Below are 20,953 nucleotides of genomic sequence, written 5' to 3'. Positions count from 1 at the left end.
ATAAACATGATTGATAAAATGAATGTATCTGGATTGCCCTTGAAGTTTTAAATCCTGTTCGTAGTCAAACGGCAGTTAGTTAGTTTGTGGCTAATTTTATAAAAGAGAAAAAAGAAAGGTGCGAGTATGTAATATGGGTCTGAATATTGAACCTCCAAAACAGGGCCTCCAAAGATCAGGCTGCATTTTTAAAAACTTAGGAATAAGTTACTAATGACTTTTCTAATTAAGATGCAGTGTGAAGCACCACTCATTCCTTGCATTTAATAAAATATATGCTATAAAGATTTACTCATGTAGAATTTAAAAGTCAGTGAAGGCAATTTGCAGAAATACTATTCATATTTTCCAAAGAAAAATAGCTTTGAGCCAAGGCAAAATTTGGAAATAATTATTTGGAAATTATTTTAAAAAATGATTGGCTTAAGAAGCTAGAGCAGCAACTGGAAAAAAAGAGCTGACAGTAGTCCTGGAAACTTTGGGAGCCTGTATGATTTCAAAAATGAAGCTTGTGCTGTGTCAGCATTGATTTCTTTACCTTCAGGGATCACAAAATTTGTTAAATTATGTACACAAATGACCACATACCTCAGATGTCTCGTCTGAGTAATGGGTGTAATGATACATTTGTCTTTTGTGATGTACTTTGAGATTCTTTGGAAAATGTGATACATGAAGACTAGATATTCTTATCGCATATTTTTTATGTGTGTGTGTGAATAGGGAATGGATGCCCACATTGCTGTGGAACTTAAAGGAGAGGAACAATTTAGCAGAAAAAAAAATTCTAGGAAAAATAGATCAAGAATTCTGTGCAAAAAGTAGCTGGATGTAATGGATGAAGGTTTAACTCCTTTTCATAGTGACAGATAAGTAATGAGGTTGAACTGCTGTCATAGTCTGGAAATAGATGACATTCTTAATAGGCTCAAATTGATTTTTAATAGTTCAGACCATCTGCTGAAACTGTGGAATAATAAAACTAGTATTTTTATTATGACCTTAATCTGAAGCATGCTAAACACTTTGGGAAGGTATGTGGACATTTCTAAATCTATGTTTTGGTTGGACAGTTTGGAAAAAGTAATTTGCACAGGGTTTCAGTGTCAGGCTCTGGCATGGTTGGTATAAAAACAAACTCAATGAGGTTCCAGCTCTGTCTTGCAGGTGCTTAACAATTTCACCATCCATTTAAGCCAGTTCCTCAAAAGCTAAATGTGCTAAAGAACATATATGAAAATAATAATAATAACAAAAAATCTTATAATTATATCTATATAAAATAGATATAATTATATATATAATAATAATAATAATAAGTAGTAGTAGTATTTGGAAGAGTGTGTGTGTGCATGTGCACACATATAACAACATCTTACCCTGACTCTGATCACAAAGTTCTTAGGTCACCATATCATCCAAATTGTGGGTGGGGATCATTTATAACAGCATATTCTGCTCTACATATGCACAGTGATAACAAGATGCATTAAAGTTGCTGAGTTCTTCCATTAGGAGGAGTATTCAGTTTGAAGTAGGAAAAACAAAGCACACAGTTGCAATAAATATGAGGTGAAGAGAGTACTGTAAGATAAAGATAACAGAATCGAAGACCAGGAGAGATGTTTATACTTAAGGATGTCTCATGTTCATGTCCATTATGAAATAGTTTGAAGGGCATAAAATTGGCAGGAACACTGTTGTTACTAGGTGCATCTGGAAGCTGATCACAGAAGCATGTTATCTGCATGATATGATTAACTCCATCTAACATCTGTATATAGCCATGTTTGGTTTTTTTTTATATGGAGATATTTTCAAGAATATTCTTTCACTTTGGCTGTAGTAAATGGAGCCCTATGAAAATAGAAACCTGGATTATTGTTTCTGTTATTTGATTGTGCCGTGCAAGGTGCAATAGGCTCCTCATCTATAATGATATAAATAATGGCAATCAAATAGAGAATACAGACACTTGAGTCAAAGGGCTATTTCTAATACATTTAGTATTCACACAGATTTTTGCATTTTTGCTAGTGATTTGGGTAATTGCCCTCCTCCCTGCTCAGTTTCTATCTGCAAACGCCCATTTCATTAAATGCAGAGATTTGTTTGAGATTTGGTGTGGTTACTGATGTAGAGGTAAAAATAAGTGAAGCCCATCAAAATATATCTCAGATGATGATTGTAACTTGTTGACTGTTGCAACACACACATATTGTAATGCCACGGAGCCCAAGTCAGAGACTGGAAACCTTTTGGAGAAAGCATGTAAAGAGAACAAAAAGTTTCTCCTTGATTATTGGAAATGAAGCACTAAAGATAAAATTTCTCCTATCCAACCCATGTCTCATTGCAGTAGAAAAGAAACAAGGTATGACCAAAGGTGGCAGAGTGCTAACTGAAATCCAGTGCTTAAAAGACATTGTTATAAATCAGGAAAGAGATCTGCTCCCATCTCTGCTCTAGATCTGAGTCAGTTACTTGTCCTCTCTGCCCTTTAGTTTCTCTGTTCCCAATGGGTGCATAGCAATATTTATTTAAAGAGATGCTGAGAGATAATTTATTAATATTTCCAGCATTCTTTCAGATCCCTGGGAAGCTGGGATATGGAAAGACATCAGTCTTATTAAAGAATGTCCTAGTTCAACATAAAAATGAAGTAGATTTTCTACTAGGTGGGTAGAAGTTTGTACAAAGGTCTTTATTTTCGAAAGGGAAGAAAGTCTGGACCACTTGGCCTTCAGACCTGGTGATGTGAAACTGCATCAGTGCTTCCAGAGAGGAAATATAGCAATCTCTTCAAAATAGCCGAGGGAAATGCAATATTAACCACAGTGTTTTTTACAGTGATAGTGGTTAATCATTAAAGAAAGGGGCAGGGGAAGCGATGAATTCTTCATCTTTTGATGTCTTCAAGACTGAAGGCCTCTCTGGAGGAAACATTTAGACAGAAGTTATTTGACCCAACAAAAGAGTGGGTAAAAATTAAAGCTCTATGACAAATAAAAGATAGATGATCTACTTATCCCTCTATGGGTATGATTCATTTCGCATAACTTTAGATATCTAAAGTTAGATGCCTAAGGCTGAACTGGTCTTCCTGGGCTCCCTTTTTAGTCAACAGTAAGATATAGGCATCTCCAGGGAGCAATCCATTTGATGTGCCTTAGATGCCTGTTTTAGTGTGATACGAATTGTCCTCTGGGGTACCTCTTCATCTCCATTGACTATCAAGGAAGCCTTCTGTGACTTGTTCACATTCAAGCATCTCATTTTTAGATGCCTGAGGAAAGACACATCCCTCTGTGGGACACCTAGGAGTTGTGGAACAGTGGCCCTTAATTTATAGGGCAGTGACCTGGGAGTCCTGGTGGGCAATAGGATGACCGTGAGCCAGCAATGTGCCCTTGTGGCCAAGAAGGCCAATGGCATCCTGGGGTGCATCAGGAAGAGTGTGGCAAGCAGGTCAAGGGAGGTTATCCTGCCCCTCTACCCTGCCCTGGTGAGGCCCCATCTGGAGTACTGTGTCCAGTTCTGGGCTCCCCAGTTCAAGAAGGACAGGGAACGGCTGGAGAGGGTGCAGCAGAGGGCTACAAAGATGATTAGGGGCCTGGAGCATCTCTCTTATGAGGAAAGGCTGAGGGACTTGGGTCTTTTTAGTCTGGAGAAGAGAAGGCTGAGGGGGGATCTGATCAACGCCTATAAATACTTAAAGGGTGGGTGTCAGAAGGATGGGGCCAGTCTTTTTTCAGTGGTGCCCAGTGACAGGACAAGAGGAAATGGGCACAAACTTGAATATAGGAAGTTCCACCTAAACACGAGGAGGAATTTCTTTACTTTGAGGGTGGCAGAGCACTGGAACAGACTGCCAAGGGAGGTGGTGGAATCTCCGTCTCTGGAGATGTTCAAACCCCACCTGGACAAGTTCCTGTGCAACCTGCTCTAGGTGGACCTGCTTTGGCAGGGGGTTGGACTAGATGATCTCCAGAGGTCCCTTCCAACCCAGTATCATTCTGTGATTCTGTGACCTGTTTCGTGATAGTACTTGCTTTGCATCATTTATGAGTCAGTTATTGCTTGAGTCATATTCCCATGTTGGTGAAGCATTCTGTCTTTTGAAAGGAGGACCTAAGAACATCACTCTCATTTCTTGAGGGGCACAGATGTGGGTAAAGGTGGGCCAAATCCTCTTCTGACTTACTCTGGTATACAGTCCCAGCAATCTCACAGGTTTTGGTGGAATTGCCATGCCTTGCATCTTAAGAATAAAAGTAGAAATGAGCCATTTTGAAAGGATTAATCCAACTGCCATAGCAATTTGAGATTATCTGTGTAAGCAATGATCAGATGAAGGGCAGATCTGGAAAAAATGCTATACATCACAGAGCATTTATAAAGCAAAGACTCTTGAAAAAATCCTTTTTGAGCATGTGGAGACAGTGTTAAAAGCACTTTCATCTTTCATTTCTTCCTGTCCTATAGTCTTCCTGGCACTGCTCCAAATTCACTTCATCACTTGACATTATTTGGTTTAGACCTGTGTCTCTTGCATATCCTGTTAATAGCGGACTCCTGTGTAGTGTATCCAAATTCCTCAAGTCTAGCCCTGTCGCTCAAGATGATGAGCCTGTGATCATGCTAGAGGTGTGCTCTGAGCTGCTTGGAGCAATGCTCAGCCCACATCTGAGGTGAGCAACTGTGGTATTTAACGCAGGGGCTTAACCACCTTAAACACCCTCCTTTGTCAAGGGAAGTGGTGGGTGTCTCTGGCAGGTTCCTCAGCACAGGAAAGTCTGTTGTTGTCTTCCTATGGACTGCAGGGAGGGAGATGTGTCCTAGATGCCCCAGTCATGTTCCCACTGCAAGATGGATTGGATTGACAGTGTTGGTTGACCTTGGACCACATACTAGTTAGGAAGCTTTTTAGTACATCGATGAGTAGAAAGAGGATTCCCAAGGCAGACTGAGTTTATCACTCTCTATATAATTACAGAGAAGTCAAGTATGGCTATACAGCAAGTCTCAGTCTTTTCCAGTTGCCTGTTATCAGGCTATCTTCTCCAGGTCCATTATCTTCCTGGATAGTTACTCTTGTGTGTCCAACAGCTGCTGCTGTCCACCTAAGAAATGGCAGAGCAATCCTGGCATATCTCACTGGTTTGAATAAATTTGAATTTTGGAAGCTCTGTGAAATAGAGGGGCTGTGTAAACATGTGTCATTGCAGACACCGTGCCCACATTGGGTCTCTGCACCACTGATCCTGAAGATCATAGAATCATAGAATGGTTAGAGTTGGAAGGGACCTTAAAGATCATCGACTTCCAACACCCCTGCCATGGGCAGGGACACCTCCACTAGACCAGGTTGCTCAAAGCCCCATCCAGCCTGGCCTTAAAAACTTCCAGGGATGGGGCATCCACAACTTCTCTAGGCAACCCGTTCCAGTGCTTCGCTACCCTCACAGTAAAGAATTTCCTCCTAATATCTAATCTAAATCTCCCCTCTTCCAATTTAAAACCATTACCCCTTGTCCTGTCACTACATCTCCTGACAAAGAGTCCCTCTCCGGCTCTCCTGTAGGCTCCCTTCAGATATTGGAAGGCTGCTATGAGGTCTCCCTGGAGCCTTCTCTTCTCCAGGCTGAACAACCCCAGCTCTCTCAGCCTGTCTTCATAGGGGAGGTGCTCCATCCCTCTGATCATCTTCGTGGCCCTCCGCTGGACCCATTCCAACAGGTCCATGTCCTTCCTGTGTTGAGGACTTTTAGGGTGACCTGTGAAACTTTGGCTCTGAAGTGACATTTGTTTTTCCCAGTTTGCCAGAGCTCACTATGGTCCAATAGATTGTAAGAAGTGCAGAAACCTCTTTATATTTATAACCCTAAAATATTTTTATTTTTTTCTTCTCTCCTGAAAAGTCTTTTAATTTTTTTCATTTTAAACTGAGATCATTCTCATTTTTAGTCATTGAGACTGTACCCTTCTCCCACTAAAAGGGAAAATTGGAAAAAGTTAGTGAGATTAATTAGCTGGCTTGAGGTTATGAAAGTGTGTGAGCAAGCAGGACCACACCTCTTCAAGGAATAGTTCAAGAAACTGATATCATGCAGATACCAACATCCTCATGGAGACACCAACACTCTCATGGACACCCCATCATTCAGACTTCTTTATGACTTGAGATGCTTTCTCATCGCTAACTGCTTTTCTGACTCAGGTGCATCATTGCTATGGTACTGTGGGAAACATTTACTAAGAGATAATAATAGCTTTTGTCCTGTGATGGTGCATGTGTCCTGTGAGGTGCTAACCTCATCTTGGGAGATGCAGAACATCTTCCATAGTCCAGGAGGTGCTTAACACTGTCTCAGAATTCTCAGCTGAGTGCCTTATATTCAGAGCCTCTGCTGCACCTGGAGGACAAAGCTGGGAGCAGGGGCAGACAAGAAAGATTTTATTTCATCACTAAATGAATGGGTTCATATTCAGAAAGTTAACATTTATAATGAGGATATTATTGCTAATGAAAGCTTGAATTCAACAAAAGCCAGCCTTCGTTCACTCAGGAAAGCTTCCTAGATACTAATAGTGAGTAAATGAGATGTTTTTTTTTAACTCTTGAGATTTATTAAGCATTGGAACACAGGAACTGTTACACCAGTCAAAGTCTTATTATTGTCTTATTATGAGCTTCCAATTACTGACTGTAGCCAACACCAGATGCTTCAAAGGAGCATGCAAGAAACCACATAGTAGACAATAATAGTAGTTATAATTTGCTCATAAGAAAAATAGCTTCTTATCCACTGCCCTTGCTCAGTGTTTGGCTTATAACCCGAGACATGACATCTTATTACACATACATATTTTAAAGCGATAGCAATTTGCAAAAGAAGGGACTGGAATTTGGGAGGTCTGAGTGAGATTGCAGGTTTATCCCCTGATGGGACGGGTGACATTGACCAAAGGACATCATCTTTCTGCATTTCCATTTTCCCACCTAAATGCCATCAAAGATCTTGACACTCCTGAGGTTCCTGAGATCTAAGGACTAAAACTGTGATAGAAGAACAAGGGAAGGTTAAGTGAAAAAACAGACTTGTATCTTAAATATGAGCAATTATTACAAGGAGTGCCTAAGATAGCAAGAAGTTAAACCAGTTCAAGAGAACACAATGTGCTGTTCTCTTTTTTGAATTGTGTACTCCAGGCGCGTGGCAGTGCTTGTGTGCAAGCTGATGGGTGTGCAATCAATTTGGCTGTTTCCCCCGTGCAGTCTCTTCAGTGCAAACCCTCTGCTTATTAGCATGGATACTTCACTCAGCGAGGAGAGAAGGGCACTAAAAACTGAAAGAAAAAAGTCCCCCAGGCGGTCACTTCTGATCATACTATTCACTGTTATTATTTTAAAAAGAGGAACACAAAAGCATAAACAGAAAGTCCTTGTTCTGTTCATCTTCCTGCAGCCGACTCGAGAAACTGTCTTTCATCCTTCCTTCGCAAAGAGCAAGCTAGGAAACAAATGACATCTGAAGACAAGTGGGTTGCTCACCCCAGATTTGGTTTGAAGGTCACCTTGTGGTTCCCTGTGGTTCAGAGATGGTTTTATTATTCCTCTTTTAACCTTTTTTTTCCTTCATCTTCCCCCCTTAAGCTAAACGACAAGTTATGAAACCTTGTGGTTTGGTTGTTCTTAATGTGAGTATTGAAAAATGATAATACGCCGAATGCACATGACAGAGCATTCCCTCCTCCCGCTCCCAGCTCCCTCCTTGTCAGCTGCTGTGGCTCTTCATCGTGTTTAACCACTCCCAGCTTTCAGAATACATTGGTTTCCATTCTCAGACCTTCTTTGTCTTTTCTTGCAGCTGTTTGTTTCATGGCGTGGTCAGTGTTTGCAAAGTAGATCAAATCCACCTCTAAAACTCTCTTCTCTCTTCCCCCTCCTCGCCTCTGCAAAGGTCACATAGCTGCTGGGGTTTCTGTGCTCACACTGGGAGGTATCAAGAGGGAGAAAGGTAAATCTGATTGACGAGAAGCTGGACATGAGCAGGCAATGTGCTCTCACAGCCCAGAAGGCCAATCACATCCTGAGCTGCATCAAAAGAAGTGTTGCCAGCAGATCCAGAGAGGTGATTCTGCCACTTTGCTCTGGTGAGACCTCACCTGGAGTACTGTGTGCAGGTCTGGAGCCCTCAATATAGAAAGGACATGGACCTGATGGAGCGGGTCCAGAGGAGGGCCACCAAAATGATCAGGGGGCTGGAGCACCTCTCCTATGAGGACAGACTGAGGGAGCTGGGGTTGTTCAGCTTGGAGAAAAGGAGGCTCCGGGGAGACCTCATAGCGGCCTTCCAGTACCTGAGGGGGGCCTACAGGAAGGCTGGGGAGGGTCTGTTTACAAAGGCCTGCAGCGACAGGACGAGGGGCAATGGTTTTAAGTTGGAGAAGGGGAGATTTAGATTGGATATTAGGAAAAAATTCTTTACCATGAGGGTGGTGGAACACTGGAACAGGTTGCCCAGGGAGGTGGTTGAGGCCCCTTCCCTTGAGATATTCAAGGTGAAGCTCGACGAGGCCCTGAGCAACCTGGTCTAGTTGGGGGTGTCCCTGCTGACTGCGGGGAGGTCGGACTAGATGACCTTTGGAGGTCCCTTCCGGCCTGGACCAATCTATGTATCTATGAATCTATGAATAAATCATTAATAAAGGACAAGTGAAGCAAACTGCAGAGTAGCGGGCTCTGGTCCTACACCCTGTCAGAGGGCAGGAGATTCAAACTGAGCCTTGAAGATCTTTTTACATGTCTCTAGGAAGGGGGTGGATAAATGTGCAACATGATCAAAAGCACTCACTTGCCATTTGAAATGTGAAGGGACATGGTAATACTTCAGGCCTCTGTGTTTGCTTTGGGGGTTCTTTTGCTCTGATTTTAATCAGTTGATGTCCAATTTGGCAGAGAAAAATAGTCTTTCTATTTTTATTTTTTATTTTCTATATATATTCTAAAATGCCTGCAATATCTTGACTCTGTTATGAAAGGCAATGAGCTCTAAGGTATCACTTGAGAGGGAATACCCACAGTCTTCTGCAGTGGTACACCAAAAAGGTAGCATTTGTATGTATATCTTCTTCTGGGCAAGGAATTGCAAGCTCAAAGTACAAATAAGCTTTCATAAAATAAGATTTTGCGTGATAGAAGTCGGAGTTGGACAAAACCAAATTTAACAGCCAAGGATAAGCACAAAGTGTAGGCATGCCTTAATTTAGAGTTTCACAGATTAGATTTCATCCCACTCCTGTGTAGTTGCTTCACCTAGAGAAAGGACACAGCACTTCCAACAGCTGTCAGGACAGTATCCAACAGAAAGTGCTTCTGCACCAGCATGACTTGAGTGCAGTTTCCTTTGGAATATTCCACTGTAAATTAACCAGCCCTTACAGAATAAACTGATGGGAGAGTTAAATATCTGTTTCCTGCACACAGTAGTTTCAGCACAAAACACAAGTGACTTTATAAATGTTTGTTTTTTTTTTCCTTTTGAATGGAAACTCCTGGGTGGGAGTGGGCCTTGTGTACTGTATTTCGGGTGAGAAATGTGCTTGCAGTCCTCCTTAGAAACTGAAGTTACGAAATATCCCACAGAATTATTCATATATTTTGGGGCAGTTCAGTAATCTGAAGTAATTTTGCTAGAGTATTATTCCCTTTTCAGAATGGTTTTGAAATGCTGTCTAGTAGTTTACAGTCTCAGCCAGGAAAAATATATATGGGACAAATCAGTAAGTGCTTCTTGTAGTTTATAAGGTGTTACAAAATCTAATAAAAATAGAATAGAAATGTTAAATATTCATTATACTCTTACAACCCTCCCGAGAGATGGCAAAAGGCACCAGAAATGTTTCATTCAATAGTATCTTGGATATATACATGCAGTCTGTTGTTTCAACAATGTCAAAAACTGTGTAGTAACTCTGGTTCATCCATGACAGTAATTTAATATTATAAATATTTACAGGAAAAAAAAAAATAAGCCCACATATACTCATTTCAGGTTCTTGTAGGATATATAAAAAAAGAAAAAGCAAGAAAGCAAATAGAAGTTGAGAGGGGGAATATCACCCTATGTAGGGGAAGGGGGGTTCTTGCACAGGAGATTGCAGGGTTGATTGACAGCTTTAAACTAGATGTGAGGGGGGAGGGGGTTAATAATATCAGACTTGACTGTAGCAAGCTGAGCAATAACACATCAGGGTTAGGGGGACAGGGTGCTAGTAAGGACCTTCAGCCTGGCTCCCTGAGCCAAGCTGATGACACTGCATTGCACTCAAAGACTTATGGAGAAGAGCCAGCAGCTCCTGAGGAAGTTGAAGTAAACAGAGAAACCTCTGTGAGACACCTCAAGGGGTGTTCCCTTAAAAGGGCAGCATAGCCACCAGCCCAGCTGAAGTGCTTCTACACAAATGCATGCAGCCTGGGCAACAAACAGGAGGAGATGGAAGCTACCGTGCTGCTGGAAAGATATGATACAGTGGCCATCACTGAAACCTGGTGGGATGAATCCTACAACTGGAGTGCGGCTATTGAGGGCTACAAGCTGTTCAGAAGGGACAGGCGAGGAAGGAGGGGTGGAGGTGTCGCCCTCTATGTTAAGGAATGGATAGAGTGTGAGGAGATGTCCCCAAAGCCCTCCCTGGGGTCAGATGAAGAGAGAGTTGAGAGCTTGTGGGTGAGGATCAAGGGGCAGGCCAATATGAGGGACACTGTAGTGGGTGTTTATTACAGGCCACCTGATCAGGATGGGGAAATTGATGAGGCCTTTTACAATCAGCTCAAAGTAGCCTCGCAATCGCAGGCTTTGGTTCTTGTGGGGGACTTCAACCACCCTGATATCTGCTGGAAAGGCTACACAGCCAAGCATCTACAGTCCAGGAGGTTCCTCCAGTGTATTGATGATAACTTCTTAACTCAGCTGGTGGAGGAACCAACGAGGAGAGAAGCACTACTGGACCTAGTGCTGATAAACAAAGAGGGACTGGTGGAGGACATAAAGGTTGGGGGCAACCTTGGTTGCAGCGACCATGGAAAGATAGAGTTCAGGATTGCGGGCAGCACGCGCAAAACAACAAGTAGGACTGAAACCTTGGATTTCAGGAGAGCTAACTTCAACCTCTTCAAGAAACTGCTAGGAGAAATCCCATGGGATAAAGCTCTGGAAGGTAGGGGGGCTCAAGAGAGCTGGTCGATATTCAAACATTGCTTTCTCCAAGCTCGGGATCGGTGCATCTCTAAGAGCAAGAAATCCGGCAAGGGAAGCAGGAGACCTGCGTGGTTGAGCAGGGAGCTTCTGAAAAAAATCAAGTGAAAAAAGGAAGTTTACACTGAGTGGAAGCAGGGACTGACCGCTTGGGAAGATTATAAGAATGCTGTTAGAGTATGCAGGGATGAAATGAGGAAAGCCAAGGCCTCCTTGGAATTAAAATTGGAAAGGGATGTCAAAGTAAACAAGAAGGGTTTTTTCAACTATATTGGAGGCAAAAGGACAACGAGAGAAAATGTGGGCCCACTGTTGAATGAGCCAGGTGCCATGGTGACGGAGGATGCAGAGAAGGTGGAGTTGCTAAATGCTTTCTTTGCTTCAGTCTTTACTGCTCAGGCCAGCCCTCGGGAGCCACAGAATTTGGAAGAATCAGAGAAAGTCTGGACAAAGGAAGCCTTTCCCTTGGTGCAGGAAGACCAAGTTAAGGAGCAGTTAAGTGAACTGGATACCCACAAGTCCATGGGTCCTGATGGGATGCACCCACGAGTGCTGAGGGAGCTGGCAGAAGTCATTGCTGGGCTGCTCTCCATCATCTTCGAAAGGTCCTGGAGAACAGGCGAGGTGCCTGAGGACTGGAGGAAAGCCAATGTCATCCCAGTCTTCAAGAAGGGCAAGAAGGAGGACCTGGGAAACTACAGGCCAGTCAGCCTCACCTCCATCCCTGGAAAGATGATGGAACGACTCGTTCTGGGTGTCATCTCAAAGCATATGGAGGAAAAGAAAGCTATCAGAAGTAGTCAACATGGATTCACCAAGGGGAAATCATGTCTGACTAGCCTGATAGCCTTCTACGATGGCATGACTGGATGGATAGATGAGGGCGGGGCAGTGGATGTTGTCTACCTTGACTTCAGCAAGGCTTTCAACACTGTCTCCCACAGCATCCTCGTAGGTAAGCTTAGGAAGTGTGGATTAGAGGAATGGACAGTGAGGCGGATTGAAAACTGGCTGAAAGACAGAGCTCAGAGGGTTGTTATTAGTGGCACAGAATCTAGTTGGAGGTCTGTAACAAGTGGAGTCCCCCAGGGGTCAGTACTGGGTCCAGTCCTCTTCAATATATTCATCAATGACCTGGATGAGGGGACAGAGTGTACCCTCAGCAAGTTTGCTGACGATACAAAACTGGGAGGGGTCGTTGACATGCCGGAAGGCTGTGCCCCCATACAGCGAGACCTGGACAGGCTGGAGAGTTGGGCAGAGAGGAACCTGATGTACTTCAATAAAGTGCAGTCTTTTTTCAGTGATGCCCAGGGATAGGACAAGAGGAAATGGGCACAAACTTGAACATAAGAAGTTCCACCTAAACATGAGGTGGAACTTCTTTACTTTGAGGGTGGCAGAGCGCTGGAATAGGCTGCCCAGGGAGGTGGTGGAGTCTCCTTCTCTGGAGGCATTCAAAACTCACCTGGACACATTCCTGTGCAACCTGCTCTAGGTGGACCTGCTCTGGCAGGGGGGTTGGATTAGATGATCTCCGGAGGCCCTTCCAACACTATGTGATTCTGTGATCTATTCATACCAAGACTTAGAAATGTGGAATAAATGAGACATGATGTCACACTGAATAGTGAGAGGAAAATCCAACTACCAAATAGCTGTTTGTTAGGTGAGCATTATACATTGAATAAAGCAGTGTCCCATGGAATAACTGGGATATTTGATCAGGTAATTACGCCTATGGGACCTGCTCTGGCAGGGGGGTTGGACTAGATGATCTCCAGGGGTCCCTTCCAACCTCATGTGATTCTGTGATTCTGTGATTTATAAAATACTGCCGCTCTTGGCCTTGGCCTTTAGTTTTCACTTGCAGGCAGTACTGCTCCCTTCTGAGTGCTACATATTCTATATGGTCAATAATAAAGTGGTATGCCATCAAAAAAAAATATGGCAGTATACATGCCAGGAGTCCAGATACTGCCTTTAGATTAATTGTGACAGCAAAAGACATGAAATATGGGTATCTGACAGACTGGCTAATCCCATTGAATATTCCTAAAGAAGCAAACAAAGGGAAAACAAACCCCCAAAGAACTAAAGCTAAAGTCTCTATCAGTAGTCCCAGGAGATAAAGTCTTATCGTAAAAACAGTGACCACTGTAACCTAGTCCATGAATCACGGCACTTAAGCCTGAAGAGTCACTTTCCATGTTGACACAGACCTTCAGTAGTCCTATTAAATGTAATGGGGTTGCACAAGATGTAAATCACTGTAAAATATGAACCCTGATCTAATTTCTTTCTCTGAGATGAATTACTTAAAAGCCATTGTTTCTTAGTTCCTTCCCTTCTAAAATCCTAATAAAACAGAAATTTTGAGAGTAAATTATTTTAACTATTAGTACTCTTCAAAGAAAAGCTGTTGTTAGCTCTCTGTGCATTTTCAAATTAGACTTTAAAACACAGGAAGAGGTTTCTTGTTTGAGGCTTTAGGTCAGCAGTGGGGTTTATTGAACAACATACTCATGGCTGGACATATTTTAGCAGTGAACTAAATAGGCAAGTACAATATATTTGTGTATATATTGGAGTATACTGGAAATTATTTTATGTGTTGTGGTGAAGAACCAGTGGTCCATTGCATTATTTCCATGGTAATTAGAAGGCAAATGACCTTTATGATGGCAAAACTGAATTATGCTTGTGAATATTCAGTAGGGAGCATTGTACCTATTGCAAGAGGTGGCTTGAATGGCCTGAAACGTCCTTCCAAATGACATTTATTACTCAGTGAGTGGTGGATTTCAAGCCACTAACAAGAAAGAATAACACTAATAGTTGCAACAACCTATATACATCTCTGTATGATGAAAAGGAACAAAATGCAGTAAATCTACTTGTCTTTACCTTTTTATTACTTCACCTGTTGTTCCTAGAAAGCTCCTTTTACCTACCCAGCACCAAACATAAAAAGTGGGAAAAAAAAAAAGAAATGCCCTCCAAATCTTGACCATGTTTGTACACACATAGATGTAAAATTGCAATGAGCAACATTCTGCCTTGTACCAGTGAGATTTTTTAAAACATATTAAACTGTCACAGAGCTTATGTTTTTTAAATGGATCACAAAGTAAGGGGCTTTGTAACCCATGTAAAGGGTTATCTACATTTCGTAGTTCAATATGACTTGTGTCTAAAGATACTATGGTGGCTTTTTTCCATGCAGAAGGTTGCCCTAGGTCACAACTGAAGGTATTAAATATTGGACCATCATATTTTTCCTTACCGAGCCCTTCATAAATGACCACATGGTAACTGAAGCACATGGTATTATGGTGGGTCAGATATCCCTGTGCTACTGAAAAAGCACTAAACATCCTCAGAACTGTTTAAAACAATCAAAAAATAGTTCATCTGTAACACAGGTGGATAATCAGAATATGGATGCTGGGTGGTGGTGGACAGATTTTGTCAGTATGTATTTGGCATGATTTGCATAACTGATTCATTGCCTCATCACCCATGCTTACTGTGCTATAAAGTTACAGGAATGAAAACTTCTCACAGCTACTCGGTGAAGCAGGGGCCCTGCAGAAAAGAGCAGTATGTGACCTTGTAATTAAAGTCTGTACCATTAATCTGTTTGCAGAAATGGACTGGATTGAAGTCACATTCACAAACTCATTGAGTCATGAGATCTTTTGGGTTCTTGTCTTTGCCAGTGTACTGTTTTTATGACAAGTTTTTATGTCATTTATTATATGTGCCTATTATATAGCTGATATAAACCAATGTGATTATGTAAAAGCTCACATGCATAAAAATTTGGGGAAATATTGACAGGTAGTACACAATTCCTCATGCATGCTTGTTTGTTCTTCTTTTATGAGTGATACTATTTCAACTGCTTTTATGATGTTATTGCCCTTTCCTTTAGTCCTTGGGGGCAAGGGGTGAAAGCAGTTAATTCAGTTAAATGTGTGTGTATCCACTGTATTCAGATAGTCTGAGAAGACTTGAACTAAACCAGACCCCTGTTGTGGCAGGCACTGTGAGAGACAGGTCCTGCTCCTTGGAGTTTATAGGCTAAAGCAAAAACAGGGATATGGAGCAAGAGAAGGGAAGGATTATTATTTCTCTCCTTTTTGGGCAGAAAGCCACAGCATTTGGGATAACATTTTGCAAAGTCTCAATTCCTTCCGAGAACGCTGTTTTTTATCCTTAGACTTCAGCCATAGCCCATGGACCTCTAGAGCACAAGTTAGGTTTTTCATTGGCCTAATCACCCTATGGAAGTGCCTCTTTTTCTCTCTTACTGACCACAGAAATGCCTCTGGGTGACCGCCTATGTTCCTAAATCAGGCATCTCGACTAGGGAGTGAGCCCAGCTCCTGTTAAATCTGCTCTTAAATGCCTAAAAAGGAGCTGACCTCTTCTGGTGTTTTAGCTGGTAACAATCAAGTTCCTTGCTCGAAGTCAAAGAGGGTATGAGAGAGTAAGAGGAAATAAGAGGTCTTCTAAATACCTAGGTTAAATACTAGATTAAGGTCTTAATCACAAAACCTTCTTTCCTCTGAATAAGCTTTTTCTTGTCCTTTGGGCTTGATTTTCCAGTAGGTTAAGTATGCTCCTTATCAATACTTTAACAGCACTTCCTAGTAGTAGATCCACTCTGACTGGGAGCAACAGTTCACTGATTCTTAATGGAGATTCCTTCATTTTCCCTTGATGGGGAAGGTGATAGCTATCATACAACTGCTTTAAACTTTGAAGTATTGCAAGCACATGAGAGAAGGTGGGGAAGGGATAATGGTAGTGAGAAGAAAGCCGCATGCTGGCTCACAGTCAAGAGCCCCCTCTCTGATTTCACATAGGTCCAAAGGACTGCCCTACCATACTTGGAAGAAAGGCTAATCCTTGGGATCATTATATTCACAATCCTGCCTTGTGATCTTTATAACTCTCTCTCTGAACACAGAGGACGAGCATCCTAGTGGGATTATCAAAATGCTTTTTTGTACGAACATTTGGTTCAAAAGGAAACAGAACACTCCGAAGTGTCCATGAAGAAGCAACCATCTGAAGGTTTGCCTTATGAAAGATTAACTTGATCCTATAGTTTCTTTTTTTTTTTTTCCCCACAAAGGCTCTTTTTAATGGCTCATGTTTTAAATGCACACTGTTTAATTATTTATGCATCCTGAACCATATTTTCTGTGTTTGGAACTTTTGCCGTGGCACTAACCTTTTTATTTCACACTACTGAAAGCCCATGCTGCACTGTGTACAAAAAGGTCCCCTGGAGAATGCACGCAGCAAGTGTGTAAAGCCTGTTTAAACATATGTGTGAGATGGGTTATTTGATTGATTGATTCCTTTGACTGGTAAGTCAGGGAGTGTGATAAACCTAGCAGCATCCTGGTGAAATGGTTTCAGAGCCACTTTGGAAGTCAGAAGATGTGGTTTCTGTGTTGGGTGGCATTTTGGCCTCTCTCCTCTGTTTCTGCATCTTCCCTTTTCTCCGTTTTGCTTTTATTACTTCCATGGAATGGCTTTGGGACAGATTTTTTTGCTATGTTTTTTTTTGTATAGTGGTTACAGTAAAGCATGTCCACTACTGTTTGAATGTTCACATAATCACAGTGCAAATAATGGGCAACCTGCTCTAGGTGGCCCTGCTTGAGCAAGGGGGTTGGACAAGATGACCTCTGGGGGTCCCTTCCAACCTCAACCAGTCTGCGATTCTGTGAATAAATGTAATTAAAATGAATCTTTTAAATTATTAAAAGAAAATCTAGAATTTAAGGCTTGGATTCCTAGTCCCTCTGTGGTAAGGAGGCCTTGATTAACTGTTCTTGGTCAAATCATTTAACATCTTATGCCTTTCCTGGTGTGGAAATCAAAACAAACATAGATTGTCCTTAGTGCAGAAGGTTGGAATGGATTTTGTGTGCTTTTACATCTCTTTACAAATTTTGTAAGTCTCTGTTGTCCTAGAAGTGCAAAAATTAAATTTTATTGAGTGTAAGGTTTTAATTATACCTTCAAAAGAAGTATTTTCAGATGAATTTGCTAATGCATGTCCACCGAAAATGACATATGGATAGGAGTGGTTTTAAAAGCACTTGAAGCCAAGTAAAAGAATAAAGAGGGAAGAATCACAGGAGTCTGGAGCATTGCTAACAAGTCTTATGCTATCTAGGATTGATTCTTGCCACAGGCTTTGATAATACAAACATAGACTATGCCCTGGGTTAACGTGCCTACATTTCTAATGCAAGTAAAGTCAGGAGTGAGATCCTTATAAGGTGCTTACCTCTGTTAGAGACTTGTAAATGTGGGCCCATACACACATTGAAGTGCTAGTCCAGCAGCTCAGGGTAGTTACTGAAATCCACCTTTGCTCAACATTGTATATCCTTGGTTTTGCTCCTTATGACCATCTGAGATTGGTCAGACCTGTATCAGAGTAGCCTTGTTTTAATTATAAAATTAAATATATATATATGTATATATAAAATAAAATTCTGAAAACAGCAGAAACTCCAGGATTACTGCAGAAACATGAAAAGGAAGAATGGGAAAGACGTAGCTAGATTCCCTCGACGTCTCACTTCCTATCATTGCACAATTGCTCCCTATAGCATTTTCTCCATTCCCTATTGTTTTTTCTAGTCCTACGTGTTCAAGAAACAGGTTTCCTGTTGTGTTTGTAGGCTTCCCTGTAACTTAATACATCTCGCTGTCAGCAGATTCTAATATTAAGCCTGTATTTCCTTTCTTTTTATCCCTTTTCCTTTTGTGTTGTGAAAAGCCAATCGCCTCTTCAGCTGTTGATAGCACAGCACCAGGACTGAGAAGGGGAGTTTTGCTCAGCCTTTTGGCATTCAATGGGCTCTGTTTTACAACGGAGACTACACTGACGTTATCGATTACACCTGCACTTGAATATAAAATTTAGCTTAATGAAGGATAGACTCCTTCAATGTTCAGTGTTGGCCCCCCGGGAAGGGAAAGTTTTACATCAAGTCAAATTTGACTTTATCTGAGAGTATATTGCAATCAGACATTGTCCCTTTTCTATCTGCAAAGTAATCTGCAGAATCTGAGCAAGTTTTCTCCAAGGGAGACGTCACGGCCCATTGCGAAATAACTCTTCATTTTCCAAAACACTCTTGTAGCTCAATCTTTCCCATACATGGAATCTTCTCTCCACGGCACACAGCAGTAATGATTCTCACTCTGTATATAGTGTCTGTGCATTTTTAAAATTTTTTAAAAGTTTTTTCTTTTACAAGAAAATGGGATCAGGCATTTTGAAAGCACTGGTATTTATTCTGGGAGAAATCCGTCCAAGACGAGTGAACTGTCAACACCTACTTCTCAATGAACAACTGTCAGGGTTTTGAGTAAAATGAGGGCTGCGTGTGTGTGGGTGTGTGTCTGTTGGTTATTTAATTACTCCATGAGTCTCCTTGTACCCCTAGTAACCTTCATGTTTTCATTTGAGTTACACCATAGCTTTGCAGTTATTTTCCCCAAACCATTGCTGGTTCTGAGACAAGATTGTTAGAGAGCAGCCTGGCTTTGTTTGCTGCACGTGTTACTGTAGCATGGGCAGAAAATTTGAACAGGCACCTATGACCCCTTTTCTGTGCTTCAGAGGGGGTTTTGTGCTGCTCTGATGCCTCTTAGGCTCCCTCACTAACTCCCGCATTAAGTCTTGATCTCCTGAAAGGGCCAAACTTTACTTCTTTCTCATCAGGATATATTGGTTGGAAGGGAGAAATTTTAGCTCTTTTGTTCAGTTCACCAACAAAAAAGCACTGTTGCATTAGCTCTTATGGCTTGCCCAACAAACAAGTAGGCATAGCACACACATCAGCTAAACTTTGCAGCTTGTCAACTGGGCAGGGGTGCTGCTGCCAGGCAAACCCACCTGCCAGCGGGGGAAAGATGTCCTGTCCAGGTCCTGGGGTTGCTGCCCTGGTGAGAGTGGAAATCGGATCACTGGAGCTTAGACCAGGTGGCCCATTCCTCTTGTTTTCTTGGAAAGGGATTCTCATTAAGTTACGTGTTTTGTGATGGGACAAGGCTGTCAGATAAAGTGATGAGCTAAGATGGTAAAAATTTAATGAGTTTCATCCACTGTTTTTTTCTTTTAATTTAATGCTTTTCAGCTCAGCTTCCTTTGAAGAAATAGTGCAGACACCCTCACTTCAGCAAGGCCTCACCTAGAATTGGAGAAAAATTCCAAAACATCTTCTTTACTAAAATCATTATTTGTATAACACTAGTAGTTAGAAGCCTCTGCCAAATTTGGGGTTCAGTTTTGCCCTATAATCACACTACAGAAGACTGTCCCTGGATGTATCAAAGACTGGGGCACACTGAAGTTAGTGGCAGATGCAAGAGCACAACAGTCTCCAAACTCCTAGGTCAGTTATACCATGCTTACTTCCACAGTCCTGCGTGTGTGTGCCAGGTAAAATAGCTAGAGTGAGAAATTAGTAATTGAAAGAAACAGAAAAGGGACATGAGTCCTCAAAAGGATGCCCAAGTAAGGGCCAAGGCTTGGTCCAGCACCAATGTGGTCAAAATCCACTGGCCATGTGTGTGATGAGACTCCTACTCCCCACGCTCAGGTTAGATGTCTAACATCAGACAGTGCTCTCCCCCTAGCACTTTTCATAATTATATGTTCGTTTTTCTTCTCTGCTGAACCCATAAGCCTGGGGAACAGTGACCGAGTCAAAAACCCAACTAGAGGAGGGTATGCCTACCTCAAACCACATTTAATCACAGCAGAAGAAAGCCTTTCTAGTCTCACAGCCACTGTCTGCCCTTGGCTGAGAGGGCCGAGTAATGCACTGCTCATTAAAGGTGTGGTGATGGGATGAAGCCTCTCTGGAAGCACCATAAATGGAGCAGAGGTGGTCTTGTTGGAAATAACATATAGAAGAAGCAAAGGATGCCCAGAGGCAGGTGATAGTGCTGCTCCATGGGCAGTGGGCAGCTAACTCAGTTGCATTCTTCCTGTGGTCAGCTGCTATACCCTGTGGTTAACAGAATATCTGTAACTCAAGATTTTACTGATAAGCAAACCTCAAAAGAACAAATAAAAGTTTGAACAAGAAGCTAGAAGTGTGGTCATCTGAACAGCGTGACCAGCTTGAATCCTGGTAACAAATTTTCTCTGTTTTCAAATTCCCATTTGTATAATGCGTCATTTTCAGGGAGAGTACAAGGAAATGTTAACCTCTGTTAACTTACAAAAAAAGACGGTTTAAATTTTATTTGCATGCATAAGTTTGTTCTTTGTTTTTGTTTTCAAAATACTTTTATTTGCCTGGAAATAGTGAAGAAAAGGCACAGAGACTGTAGTATGTCCAAGATTATCTCTTTGCTCTTCCATGGTTTACTTCAAAAAGGAAAGAGGAGTCTTTCATTCAAGAACAATTCAAATTAAGACTTTGTAAGCGTATAGCTTGATGGTGAGGAATGAAAAATCCTCTGCTTCAGGCAGGAGGAATGACATTAGGCAAGCCCCAAAGGTTCACGATTGACTGTATTCAAAATGCATTTTCAAAGAACTAGAAGAATCTCTTTGCCAAAAACAAAAAATAAAATAAAAAAAAAAGGGTGGAAATCTTGAAAGCTTTGTCAGGAACAGGTTGGGCCTCTGCACATTT

The 20,953-nt window shown here is 41.8% G+C and overlaps 1 protein-coding gene across 2 annotated transcripts in view; it reads left to right on the top strand.

Moving 5' to 3' along the window:
• The window catches only part of LOC141476631 (SET-binding protein-like), a 304,828-nt gene that overhangs the window by 166,294 nt on the left and 117,581 nt on the right, over positions 1–20,953 (top strand). For both annotated transcript variants that reach the window (XM_074165411.1, XM_074165412.1), the window contains exon 4: positions 13,046–13,064. In XM_074165411.1, coding sequence (XP_074021512.1) covers positions 13,046–13,064 — 19 coding nt within the window. The remainder of the gene's footprint in view (positions 1–13,045; positions 13,065–20,953) is intronic.

Source organism: Numenius arquata, chromosome W (genome assembly GCF_964106895.1).
Source record: "Numenius arquata chromosome W, bNumArq3.hap1.1, whole genome shotgun sequence".
NCBI lineage: Eukaryota > Metazoa > Chordata > Aves > Charadriiformes > Scolopacidae > Numenius > Numenius arquata.
This window is presented reverse-complemented; position numbering and strand designations above follow the sequence as displayed.